The 14,705-nt window shown below is 30.7% G+C and overlaps 1 protein-coding gene across 1 annotated transcript in view; it reads right to left on the reverse strand.

Moving 5' to 3' along the window:
• LOC145256185 (calmodulin-alpha-like) overlaps positions 1–14,705 on the reverse strand; it is a 265,833-nt gene that overhangs the window by 66,942 nt on the left and 184,186 nt on the right. The window contains exon 2 of the mRNA XM_080114774.1: positions 12,745–12,775. Coding sequence (XP_079970900.1) covers positions 12,745–12,775 — 31 coding nt within the window. The remainder of the gene's footprint in view (positions 1–12,744; positions 12,776–14,705) is intronic.

Below are 14,705 nucleotides of genomic sequence, written 5' to 3' on the forward strand. Positions count from 1 at the left end.
ATTGCGAGAATAGATAACAATTGACACCAAATAAAACTAAATGGCAAATATTTCGTTGTATTAAGAAGATAATTCTTAAGAGACTAGTTAATATGGTTACCGGAGATATATATATATATATATATATATATATATATATATATATATATATATATATATATATAGATCATGTGCGAATGACTTGGCATGCATGCAAGTTGTGATAAGAGAAAGGGCAGTGTTCTTGATTAAACATCTGTCTATGGCATTTCCTCGATTTCTTATACACCAAGCGTTTCTCTAGCTTGGTCATCTGGGAGTCGGGTAAAGTCATTATCTGTGATTTTCTAACAAGTTTCGAAAAATAAAACTGAAATAAATACACTAAGTGACAAGTTCAAGAATTTCCGGAAATAATTTGTATAATTTAGATCATTCAAATGAATGTTATCATCTATGCTGTTATTAAAAAAACAAGTTCTGTATTACGATTTCAAATTTAATACAATTGACGTGAATAAGTTTCGTGTTTTATCGGCCAAACACTTGTGAGAATGACATCCCAGATTAGAATCGTCGCCTGCAAAATCAAAGATAAAATCGGCAGAGCTGGTTTCATGTCGATCTGAATGTAAGCAGTACACATACTGTAATTCAACTAGAGGAGAATTATCCAGGGGTGGGGTTGCAGATAGCTAAATTGGAGATATGCTTGAAAATGCTCCAAGGAGGAGGCAAGCGAAGGAGAAATTTGAGCCTTTTTTATTTAATGGCAGGACTCGGAAAACACCGCATAATACTGCTGGTTAGAATCGAAAATGGTGGGTCCGCCGAAATAAGTGCACTCTGTGTGAAGGAAAACAAGACGAAAATATGAACCATAGTTTTCGGGAATGATATTGTTTGACTTGACAAAATTATTAGAAGTAGCTAATTGTTTTGTCTTCCGGGGGTTTGAATCCTTCAGTTCGTGAGACGACATCGATGGGAACCCACCGTCGGTCGAAATTACCTGATCTTGATATGAGGGAGAAATAGCTGACTATCAAATCATAAAGGACCAAAGTGTGTCGAATTGGATGATGATTGGCCGCCAGAAACATCTAGCATTGAATCTATCCACCATAAATATCTACATTTCAGCCAGTGCAGAAGCAAGAAAAACAGTAGAAATTGCAGTGTGAGATGAGTTCATTCGAGTTCTGAGAGTGATAGAGTCGGTGAAATTTTCCACCGTTGCGCTCGCCTGCCGTTCAATTTCACCCATTCGAGACCCGACAAAAGCAAGAAATCGGCACTTGTGAAGCCCAACCAACGCCGTTCTTGTATACCAAGGTAGAAACTTTTAATCGACAAGTTATTGCTTTTAATCTAACCCTTTGTGAAAAGAAAACTACGTTCTTAATATTCTTGATTCTCTCTTTTGTAATAAATTAATTATACGAAAACTACAAACGGCGTAGAGTATTGTAATTATTCCTGAGACTAAAAATAAAACTTGAAAAAGTAACCAATTTAATGAACTTCTTTTTCAGCAGAAGATAGCGGCGATCATCGACTACGCGATCCGCGGCATATCGACCCTATTATCGAAGTGGAAAACACAAAGCCATATTAAGTTGCCGTTCCCAGTAAGTGGCCTGGTAAAGTATATTGCACAGATTCATTACATTGGTCTCGTGACTAAGGATTTGCGTGGCCAAAAAGAGGTGTCACGTAAAGTAGTTGCGCGATTAAAAAATGGCAAAATTCTTGCTACTAATTATATATCTCCATAAGGAACCAGTATTGTGATTTAATTTAAGATAATTTTATATATATATATATGTATATATATATATGTATATATATATATATATATATATATATATATATATATATATATATATATATATATATATATATATGGAAAGGGACAGATATAGTTTCTTTATGTAATATTGTCTTTTTTTTGCTGGAATTGTCTTATATACTGTTACCTCCTGAAAATATTCTGTAAAACTCAATACCACAGGACGTATAAATCTGTGTTCCTAATCAACTCAAACTACTTCATTTACTCACATAAATTACTATACGAAATTATACATTTATGCGTAAACTTATAGCATTTACTTAAAAAGTGCTCAATACGTAGGTAGAGCTAGTTAGTAAGCTATAAAATATATATGACGATTAAGTTACACTGAATATTCTGCGTTTCATCCATTCTAGGACTCTTCAGGCTTATACATATACATATATATACATTATGCGCGCATAAGCCTAAAGAGTCCTAGAGTAGATGAAACGCGGAATATTCAGTGTAGCTTAATTGCCATATATATTTTATAACTTACTATATATATATATATATGTACATATATGTACATATATATAGAGATATACATATATATATATATTACACATATAGATACTTATATATATGTACATATATATATAGATATACACATATATATATATATTACATATATAGATACTTATATATACATATATCTATATATACATATACATATATATACATATGTATAAACATATACATATGTATATATATATTTCTCAACATATACATATAAATGCACATATATATCCATATACATATATATCCATAAAAATAGGTATAAATATATATATATATATATCTACATATGCATATATATGCATATAGATATATATAGTGAGATATATACGTGCATATATATATATATATATATATATATATATATATATATATATATATATGCACATACATGCCATCCCATAGTGAATGCCCAGAAAAATATAAAACTGCCCTTATAAAAAATTTGATTGCACACTAATGTAATATAGCATCAATCCGACAAATATTTTCCAAGGAACTAACAAACATAAAACATACTCTATTAAACAATAACTTTCTCAATAAAATATTCGATAAACACATAAACCTTTATTTAAACTCATCCCACAATAAAAACATAAATTCTTTATCTAAGAAAAACGACACCAGTAAAACCCAATTACACACTAACTACAAAACAGATGAAAAAATAACAAACTTAATTAAAAGATACCACAAAACCACCGATGAAAACAAATAGTAATGTATTATACAAAATTTAAAACTCCCATTTTAACATTTAAAACAATAACAATACTAACACCGCACTGAACCAAACTAATGTAGTGTATTAATTTATTTGCATCTTCGAAGAAAGTCCCTGAACCCACTCTAAAAACTCACACAACGCAGACATCGACTAAACAACAACAACAACAACATTAACCTGATAAGTAAACTATTATTTAGCTGACAGTGTTGCCATAAAAACATACCTGAAATCCCACAATAAAAACCGATATTCGTCCCGCATTATAAATTAAAAATACAAAAATCCGATATCTTAGCAACTGCACACGACGACTAAAATTTCTAGAAGCCATACTTATAAAAAAGCGCAGCCTTTTTTAAACCGGATCTCATTTAACACCTGGGCAAATATACTAACAAAACATAAATTAAATAAACTATACAATAGGAAAACAAAATTAGAAAAAAACATAAAATGAAAATAGTTCGACCCCAAACCTCCTGCGCCAACTTTTATAGCCGAGTAAGAACAAATTCAATACATCACAACCTTAAATGCAAAGGAAAAGAAAAGAAAAACAATCGCTTCTGATAATAATAAGATGAACCGATAGAAAGCGCTTGAACAGAATCTGGCCGAACAACAATGTTTCAGTGCCATTTTATATTATATGCTTGCTGAAATTAAAATAAAAACCGCTTGGCAAATGATAAAGATATCAAGAAAAATCGGAAAAAATAACTCTGCTGTTATGTTAATGTGCTTGAATACACACACATATATATATATATATATATATATATATATATATATGCATATCTATATTCATATATATGTTCAAAAATAGTATACGACAAATATAACGAGGCATCACAGTAAAAATGTGAATTCATGTTGTATTCATATTAGTTTTAGGTATGTGTTACTTTTTAATTCACGTATATGGACCAGTCTTTCACGTATATTGGAGGTCTTTAGCGTAGAAGGCATTTGCATAATAACTATGACAGGACAATTTATACAATGTGTAACCAAATAATGCTTGTTTATATATATATATATATATATATATATATATATATATTGATATATATATTGATATATATATTGATATATATATATATATAGTGCAAAATTTTATTGAATATTCAAAGACTCACGTTTTCTTTTTATAACCTTTGTTTATTTCCTGGATTTTTTCCATTACATCTGTTTCATTGATGAGTTGGAAATTTTACGATTTTGTTTCCATAATAATACCCTGTCCCCACCAACTTCTTCAGATGTTTATCCATTAGATTTTTACAACAAAAGGTATATTTGTTATATGCTTGGCATTGTATTCGGGAAAAAGGATTTCCACAGCCATGCTTCCTCACTTTCTACATCTTTCGGTGCTATGTAAAGATGCAAAAAAATATTTGTACATATACCCACATAAACACAGATTTATATGTACATATACACACGTACACGTACACACACACACACACACATATATATATATAGTAGTTATAGTACGTTGTCGTTGTTTTTGTTGCTGCTTCTGTTGCCCTCCAACCTCCAACTTCCTCATGTTACGAACGGCTTTCAGAATAGGCAATCCAACTCTTCATGGTAAGTACGGCTAAGGGAATGTCAAGAACAGGCGGAGATACTTGGTATATTAAGGGTATTGAGCAACCACCAGCCTGGCTCTGCGATTAAAATAGTTTCTCAAAGTTTTATTACGAAGCAAAATTTAAAACATTGAATCCTATCCTAAAGACATGAATCGAAGCTGCTTTCGTGTATTCATCATTTATTAGTTTGTATTAACTGCAATACTTGGTTTCAATTATTTTACATATTACCGTACAAAATAAAATAGAACCTTTATATGAAAACAAACAAAAAAGAAACAAATAAAGGTTTCCCCTTCAATTCTTTATAAAAAAAAGAAAAAATATAACTGAATGAATTAAATGATAATAATTCAAACAGTATTACTCTGGTTGGGCATAACGTGCAATCAGAGGGTTATAAAACGGGCTGGTTTTCTACTGCTCCACGGAAACTGAACTGAAATAATCTCTTGTTTTTATTCTATTTAAACCAAGCAATAACGTGTAAATGAAATTAAGTCAATCCGTGACGTTGAAGAAACGCAGTCCGTGTATTTAAAAAAAAATGGAAAAAGTGGAAAATAAAACCGAAAGTAAGTAAATGAAAATAATCCCCGCCCAATAAAAAGAAAAAAAAGGAAATTGTTGGATATTGATAGTTAGCTACATTGCAATTATATGTATGTATCGGTATGACGGACATTAAGGTTGCTTAGTGTTTGTTACGTATAGCGAATGTAATTATTCCAATAATCTCTAAATATTGGAATGGGTAGTGCCAGGCAATAAGAATGTAAGGATACCAGTACGGGGAGGTGTTAGTATTGTTAGTGTAGAAGAAGGGAAGGTAAATGCGAAATGTAATAATGAATATATAAATTACGTAATTTAAGTCCCCTGTGAGTACAAATAAGCCGTGGTAGTGTGTGACGGCGGTAGTACTTGGCGAATAAAATGTGAACAAAATAAAATGCGTTTTGACTCGTCATGATTCGATTACGAAAAATTGAACTCTGCTGAATTTAAAACGAATATATGTTAACAAATACACCTCTATTTTAGTCGCCTCCTTTACTTTTCACAATATTGTTTTAAAATGTATTTATGAATTAACTTATTGAAAGATTATTTCAAGGTTCTAGTTTTCCAAACCAAAACGAGCATATAATTAATTTCTTTAGCTCTATATATTATGGGAAACATGTTTTGCCATAATTAAATATCCAAGTAGTAATACGATTAGTTAGATGGATCTACCATATATATATATATATATATATATATATATATATATATATATATATATATTTACAATTTCTGACTAAATATCATAACTTGTTGTTTCATCTAATGCATCAAACAGCAAATGTAAGCTCTGCTACAATTGTAATTTTCTAATTTCTTATTTTCCTCTGATCAGAGGAATAGCAAGAATGGGGTCATGTGAAACTCCAGAATTACCTTTGAAAACTGTTTTTGGAGTATTCTCTGGAATAATAAATTTTATTGTAAATTTTTATTTACGGTTTTAAATTATTTTATATATATATACATGTATATATATATATGTGTGTGGTGTGTGTGTGTGTGTGTGTGTGTGTGTGTGTGTGTGTCTGTGTGTGTGAGATTCACCAAACTACAAACATACAATTGGAAAAGTTGAAATTATTAATAAAACTTCACTAATCAATAACACCCTGGTTTAAAAAAAAACATTTAATTTGCTTTATCTTAGATTAGTTGATGTTATCAGGAAAAAGTGACACCCATTTGGGAGGGGGTGTTAACATTAATTCTCTTCATGAAATACATGACTATTTGAATATTCATTCAATTTATTTACCACTTAAACTCTGAGTTATTATATTTGTTGAATAAATAAATTTTCCTTTTCATACAGTTCATTTAACATGTTATAGTATATCTTTCCTGTGGTCTGTTGGTCTTACCGGATTTCAGGATACGGATTCATATAGTCTGGTAAAGTAAACTCCTTCGTGCAGTTAATATAGAACACATCACTTAGAGCAGATGCATTATTAATCGTAAAAGCAACTATTGTTTAGCAATACCTAAAATCCATGGAACCCATAATATTCATTGATTATAAATATTAAATCAGGAATTACTTGTACAGAAAATTTCCATAATTCCAAGTTGCCTGACTAACCTGTGTACTGAGAGAACTAAGATGCTCGATAATAGTGTATTGTAAGCATTGAGATATTCTTTCAGTAGGCATTAAAGTTTTCTCTCTAAAGTTTACATATATTCGGATCGAATAGACTCAGCTAGTACGTAATTCTCCGATAGACCCCGCTAGCATTCCATACTCGACTATATACAGCCTCGAATTCAGTACTCGGCTATAAACAGCTAGTACTACCTTCATGATATCTAATCAGGTTGTATTCTTTGTTCTCCATAAAACGGAGACGATTTTTCTTAAAATTAAAGCAAATCGTATTTTAATTACTTATTTTAACAACGTTGATTTGTTTCATAAATTCTAACTAGATCGTGTTTTCTTTCTTAATTTAAAAACGACGACTCTTCTCAGAAAATCCCTCTGAATTGTCTTTTAATTTATTAAATTAACAACAATAACTTGTTTCAGAAAATCGAGCTGGACCGTATTATTATTACTCCATTAAACCGCGATAAATGTTTCGTAAAATCCAACCGAATAATTTGTATTACTGGATTTAACAGCGACGTTTTTTTTCATGAAATGCAATTAAATCGTATTTAATTTCTTCATTTTGTAGCGACAATTCTTTTCGTAAAATCCAACTCTCGGTTCGCAACTTTAAAACTGAAAGAATAATAATAATTTCCAGCACCAATGTTTACTCGTATTTTCGTGCCAACTACTCAACCCTGTCCTCTCGCCTTCAGTCATTTTATAACGTGTGTTTAGGGATGCTAATTAATGCATATACCATAGCATATTATAATTAACAAACCCACGTATTGTGCAACTAGCAATATCGTAAAATACATCGTTGCGATGAGAAACCAAGCGCCCATTGTATAACCTATTCGTTATTTATTTTTACACTTTATCTAATATAGTTTTAGACCATCATGTCGAAGAATGTACTCCATCTTGGTGGCCGCGTCCTATAGAATTGATATTTATAAGCATATATACTTAAGTAAATGCATACATCAAAATTCATAGCAAACACATAGACGAATAGTTTCCCTGAAATTTAAGGTCATCGTTGCGCAGTAATATCGCAAGCTTTAAACTCATCATTAATATTCAGTTGTCAGTTTTATTTCTATAATGCCCATTATAAAAATACTATGAAACACTGTTCAATTACCTATTTCGTATTCTATTTTAGCATTAGAATCCTATATAATATTTTTTTAGAATATATACGACGAGGCAGATACTCATATATTTTGGGGCCGTATCTCGCTTGACGGTGGATTTCGTTTTCAAAAAAATATATTTAATTTACAGTGTAATATGATTGCGGGGCTGTACTTACACCATGAATATTCTCTCTCCAGAACTAGTTTATCGAAGAATATCAATCAAAGCACATTTCTACAGCTAATAACTCAGCTAGAAAAATTGTGCAATGTTGAATAAAAACATCGTCAGCATATTTACTGCATAAAAGATCTCAATTTATTTTGACGTGTATTTTTTCAATTTTATAAAGTTGTTTTCCTCCATATTTCCTGTATGCAAGCTAAGCCTTTTGCAGTATATAAAATCGTTCATTATGAAAAAAAAAACAAATTTCCTTATAATATTACTATTACAATACACGATACAATTATGCTATTACTAGCTTGCGTACCCATTTTATGAAGAGATGCTTTTTTACCATTTCCTTTGGACGCCACATTGTACGTATATATATATATATATATATATATATATATATATATATATATATAATGTGTCTTCAATAAGTGTCTAGACTTTTCAAAATGTTGTAGACGCTTGACAATTCAGTATGTTATTGCTATAAATGTTATGTGCTGACTGATCAATATTTATGAGTTCAGGTTCAAATTAACAATTACATTAGGAATCAGAATACACCCTGATTGCTACAGTTTGTGAATTACAAAATGCAATCTGGAATAATGACACTTTAATTGAAGTATATGCAAAAACAAATATGTTTTAAACTTGTGAAATTTAACAGAACCATACTGCTTTAGATCGAGCATCAGTTTTTGAGTAGGATGAGCAATTCAAGGAAGGTTGGGACTCTGTGAGGGATGATGAGAAGTATGGGAGAAGTAAGTTAAAGCAATAGAGCTGATTGGCCAAATAAAGACATTTATGGATGAGGATAGTCTTGTCTATATAGAAAATAAGTGCACAGGTTTATGTCAGTGTAGAACCGTATAGTATGCGAGGAACAGACAATGTGGATGATTTGCGCTAAGTTTTTCTCAAGGGTGCGACATTCCTGTCAGAGACTATTTGACTAAGATGGACATCAATACACCCCCGTATTTTTCCTGTAGCCCTGGCCTTGCTTCCCGTAACTTTCGATTAGGCCGTAAGCTAACGGAGAAAAATCCAGGGTTTTTGTTATGACAAAAGTGGGTATATCGGTGCCTCTATATTGTAAGGATTTATAATTTTACAGTCTTATGATATAAACGAAGTTGTCCGTAAAACTATCTATGCTATTTTGAACTTCGCTTCCTGGCTGACAATCTACATTGGAGCTACACTCCGACTAATAAGTTCACTGTTTAGATGAAGGAGAATGCCGATCTAGGGTCGTTGTTCTTCTGCGCGTGGAAGGAAAATGCGAATCAAGTGTAGAACGGCAAATGAGGTGAAAACATGTGTTTCAAGATTATATTTGTGACTTTTTAATGTGTCAATGACAGGTATAAAATCAAGCATTTTATATTATTCGTTGTGTTTAATTTAATGCGAATTCCATGAATATAAAATCATTTTGAGACTCATTCCTCGTGATATATTTGCAAAATTCCATTTGTTTATCTTCAATAATATTCCATTTATTGGCGGACAAATTCCATAGTTCCTATGAACAGTGTTACATAACGTTAAAGAAGATGAAAACGGTGTACAAAAGCTACCATATTTTTATTTGTACTTTTATTCAGAGAGCTTAAATTGTGAGTATAAAACCGGAAACTGAAAAAGTACACCAGATGAAAATAAATAGAATGAAAGTATTTCAGAAGATTATGTATTTCTAAGATAGCAGTTGCAATACTATTTTTATTTATATGGCTGAGCTAACAAATATAAACGTGTTCAATGATTTCTGTGGCCACGCAACAAAAATACATTTGTGAAATATTACACCAGTTGGCGTTCAGAATAATTTTTCCGTGTTCATTGTAACACGACCAACACATCAGGGATAAAAATATAAAACAGAAATTCAAATAAAAGGAGACAAATTCGCGATTATAATTCATCAGATTACTGAACAGCGAGGAAATAAATGCCATAAATAGTTATTGAAAAATGAACTTGTATATTCCATAAAGAATATACGTATTTTATCCTTATCATTCTGACTTATTTTTAGAGTAGCTTTGCATTCCAAAAAGATACATATAGAATGATACATGTATAAAGTATATATAAGTGATAAAAAATGATGGTATGTCATATTGACTAAATGATATTTGCATTCAAAGGTAAGTGATTCCTGAACTATGAAGTTGGTTGGAATGAGTAAACTATAGATCGATTAAATAACGATGTCCTACTAGAAATGATTGTTTAACATTATAAGAGTTTGATGCAATTCAGTATAGCGTGAGTTGCTTACAGGTGATAAGGTTATTATCAAGATAAAACATCTAATTTATTTAAAGAAATGATTGCCGATTATGACCAATAATGTTGAAAAAATGAAACCAGGAAAATATAGGTTCGAATTTGAAAGAAAACAAAGTGACACTTGCTTTAAATAAATTTCTTCAAAAAGAAAATAGTTGAAAAATTATCGATTTCAATGGAAAATGTAAATGGTGGAAAATCAAAGGCAAAGTCGACAAGGAAGACATTAGGACTCGATATCGATCGTTTAATCAATATTAGATATACAGACATGTTATACATAGATTGGTGCGAATTCCCTCTCTCCATTTCTTCCTTTTTCTGACATGCATGTTTATTATATATAAAATGTAAACGAGAATTTTTCCTCACATTTGACCGGAAAATCTGAAACTACAAAAGTAGATACAAAAAGTTACTCTTATTTCGACTAAATTCTCTTTGTAATTAGAATATATTTTTAACATAAGAGGTAAGCATTGTTTGTTTAAAGCTTTCAATCTAAAACTATTATTTATAAAAGAAAATAATATGCAGGGGTAGAACGCGTTTACACAAACTGGAAAACAGATACGATCGCATAATAAATCATGAGAATTCGCTTCTTATACATGTATACGCGCTATATATATATATATATATATATATATATATATATATATATATATATATTATGTCAGTGTTATCTGATAGAAGTTTTCTGTGGAATAATGTTTTAGTAACATTTCTTGTCATACATGTATATAGAAACTGTTGTAAACAAGAGCAATTCCGTAAAAATCGAAATAAATTTATATACATAAGCACTCATTAAAAATCTATCCTTCAAAAACCATATATATTTATCAAAACATATTTGGCAACTTAAGGAAATATTCCCTCCAATTTTAAATAGAAAATACTTGAATCTTATAAAGCGTACATGCCGGGTGATAGATTCTCTTCTATATTAAAATATAATGAGAGTAAATCCATTCTCTTAAACATAAAAGACGAAATTCTGACGGGATGCATTCATAAACGTTGGTTTAAATTCGACAGGTTATATATATATATATATATATATATATATATATATATATATATATATATATATATATATATATATACTACCAGTGTAATCAGGCGTTGTCAGTGATTGAATGAGGACCAACAAATGTTTTACTCTCCGCAATTTTTATGTCATCGAAACTGATTGATTGCCTCCTCTTTTGAGGACCGTCCCGGTTCGCCGGGAGGAAACTTTACAAACTTTACTTAGGTCACAATAAATTTCAGTCTATTTTGGAATATATATATATATATATATATATATATATATATATATATATATATATATATTATGGTTGTAATTAAAATTTACAATTCAAAAGTCAATATCATACTTCAATTTTGCTTTATATAGAGACATTCATTAAAAACGAGCACCTGTCATATCATTAAACATACTGCTCTTTATGGCTGGTGTATCTGCATTTGGCTTGGAGTCCAGTATCATAATCTTATCGTGCTTTAAACAGAAACATTAATTTAGAACGCATCCCTGATATATCAGGAACCTGCCGTTTGTGTTGTAATAAATAATAAAACAACCTTACATAACCAGTGCATTTAAGAATGCACTGGTTATGTAAGGTTGTTTTATAAAATGCACTGGCTATGTTAGGCTGTTATAACATTGATCAATATCACCTCTTCCTTTTCCTTATTTTTTCATTATCTCTTTTTGATACTTATCGTAGACATTCAAATACGAAATTAATCTAAGTACATTTGTTTTAAATTTCATAAAAATCGGCCCCGTCGGTTCTCGGCCATAGAGAACGATCCCCCCTCAACCACACAGACAAACTTTGTTTTTTCATATAACAGTATATATATTAAAATAGAATTATTATTATTATATATATATGCATATATATGTATGTATATATATATGTATATATATATACATATTATTGATGTTTATATTTTCCAAAGGTGAATAAATCCACAATATTTTCGAAGTACATAAGTGCTTCGTACAGATTAGGCAAGATATACGTATATTTGTTTTAAGGCGACAGCTATATGTCAGTACACTTTCAGGGGCATGCTTAGTTCAGTCAATTAAAGTAACTAGATAACTAGATATGTATGTATGTGTATGACATATGATTGCAATAAAATCTGTGGCATTTTTTAATATGCTACGTGTGGCATTTTCTGATAGTCCACCTGTCATTAATGTAAACATTTGTATGTCTTTAATCTATAATAACTATTGAAAAATACATACCGGCAATCTGTTTTTCTGAGAGTTCCTTGGCCTGCAAATATAAGAAATAACTTTATCAACAAAGAAAAGTAAAGTTCTATTTCAAGGAAATGCACACATGCTATAAAAGATCAAACTCTAATTAAAATAGGCATATAACGATAAGTTTATTAATATAATCAATATATTATTACAATAGCATGCATGTTATTTTCTCTGTCACGCTTACATCCGGGTCATTTAATTGTTATGTACTTCCATTTCCTAAAATAAATAATTTTACCAAGAATTTTTATAAGTTTTAGTTTCGATTTTGATTATAGTTGATGGCACTTTAATCATCTATTTTTTTATGAATAATTTTACCAAAAATCTATTATAAGTTTTGGTTTTGGTTTCGATTATAGCTAAAGGCACTCCAATAATCTATTTTCTAAAATAATTTGAAAAAAAGTCTTCATAAGTCTTAGTTACGGTTTTGATTTTAGTTGATGCGACTTTAGTAATCTATTTATTATCAGTAATTTCACAAGGAATACTTCATAAGTTTCGATTTCGGTTTCGATTATTGCTGAATGACGAGTGCCATTCCCTCAGACATTTAAAATCCATGAGTCCAAATGCCTGAGGGAGTATCTATACACATATGATGTTACAGAGTCTTAGCTTTGTACGACAGCTAAGTCTCTCTCTCTCTCTCGGTTCAAAATGTTGAGATCCAGCAACAAGCAAGAGCAAGATAGCCAGCAGCAAATTAAACTGCACACCAGCTTAATGGGGGTAATGGTCTTCCGCTTTATGGTTTTTTATATCAGAGATTTGCTTCTCCTAGAAAGGTTGCCTTCACCACGGCTTACGGGAGCCCTCTCCACCCCAATACACACACGCACAAATATACTCATACATACATACATACATACACTAAGTGCTAGGTATAGGATGAAAGCATTGTTTTTAAATTAGAAGCTTGATGTGCCGGTTAGATAAATCAGATGTTTATAACGTTTAATACTGAAACTGAAAGGTGAATTAAACGAGGAGTTGAATAATAGTAAAAACAACAATAGCAATAATAATAATAATAATAATATATATATATATGCGTACAATATATATATATATATATATATATATATATATATATATATAAGTAATCTATATACATATATATAGATTAGTGATAATTACAATAATAATAGTGATAATAATAATAGTCATAATAACGTTGATAATAATAATAATAATAATAATAATAATAATAATAACAACAATAATAATAGTAAACCTAATCCTGTATATCTTCATAGAAGGGTACTATAATATATAGTGCTTATGAGGGGGGATGGAGGGTCCACCTATGCGTGCTTAGAAAATGGACTTAAATATATGTCGGAAATTAAAATGTCCCGGGGTTTAGGGAGGTGTGTGTGCTTTTCGGTAAATCAAAACTGGTGGGGGGGGGGTTAAAATAAAATAAAAAGTTTTGGTTGGTGAGTATGAGGATCGAACCCGAACCCTTGAGGCAAAGTGGAAATTAAAGTGTATAAAAAACCTTGCGACGTTAACTCCGGTCCACCGCGACATACTAACGTAAACACATTTGAATTTAAATAATAAAAACAGAATTGACACGTGGTCGCAATAAAAGTTAACTCAACTGCTTCTATTTGACCTCATTAATGAGGTCATAGAAGTAAGGGACTTAACTTTTGCTCTGCTTCTATTTGACCACATTAATGAGGTCAAATAGAAGGAGCGGACTTAACTTTTGCTGCGGTACAGCTTTTGGGTTTGTTTACCCAACTTTGTGTTTTTTCCCCCAAAATGTTGGGGAGGGGAAACTAGCTCCCCATTGTCCAGAATAAATAGCAATTGTCTTATATATGGATTTTGACTTCACATTGATCAAAGCTGATTGCTTCTGGACGTTTCCCGGCGCGATGTCGAGAAGACAACGTTTGAATTTAGTTTCATTTTATTTA

Source organism: Euprymna scolopes, chromosome 32 (genome assembly GCF_053919585.1).
Source record: "Euprymna scolopes isolate OS-2025 chromosome 32, ASM5391958v1, whole genome shotgun sequence".
NCBI lineage: Eukaryota > Metazoa > Mollusca > Cephalopoda > Sepiida > Sepiolidae > Euprymna > Euprymna scolopes.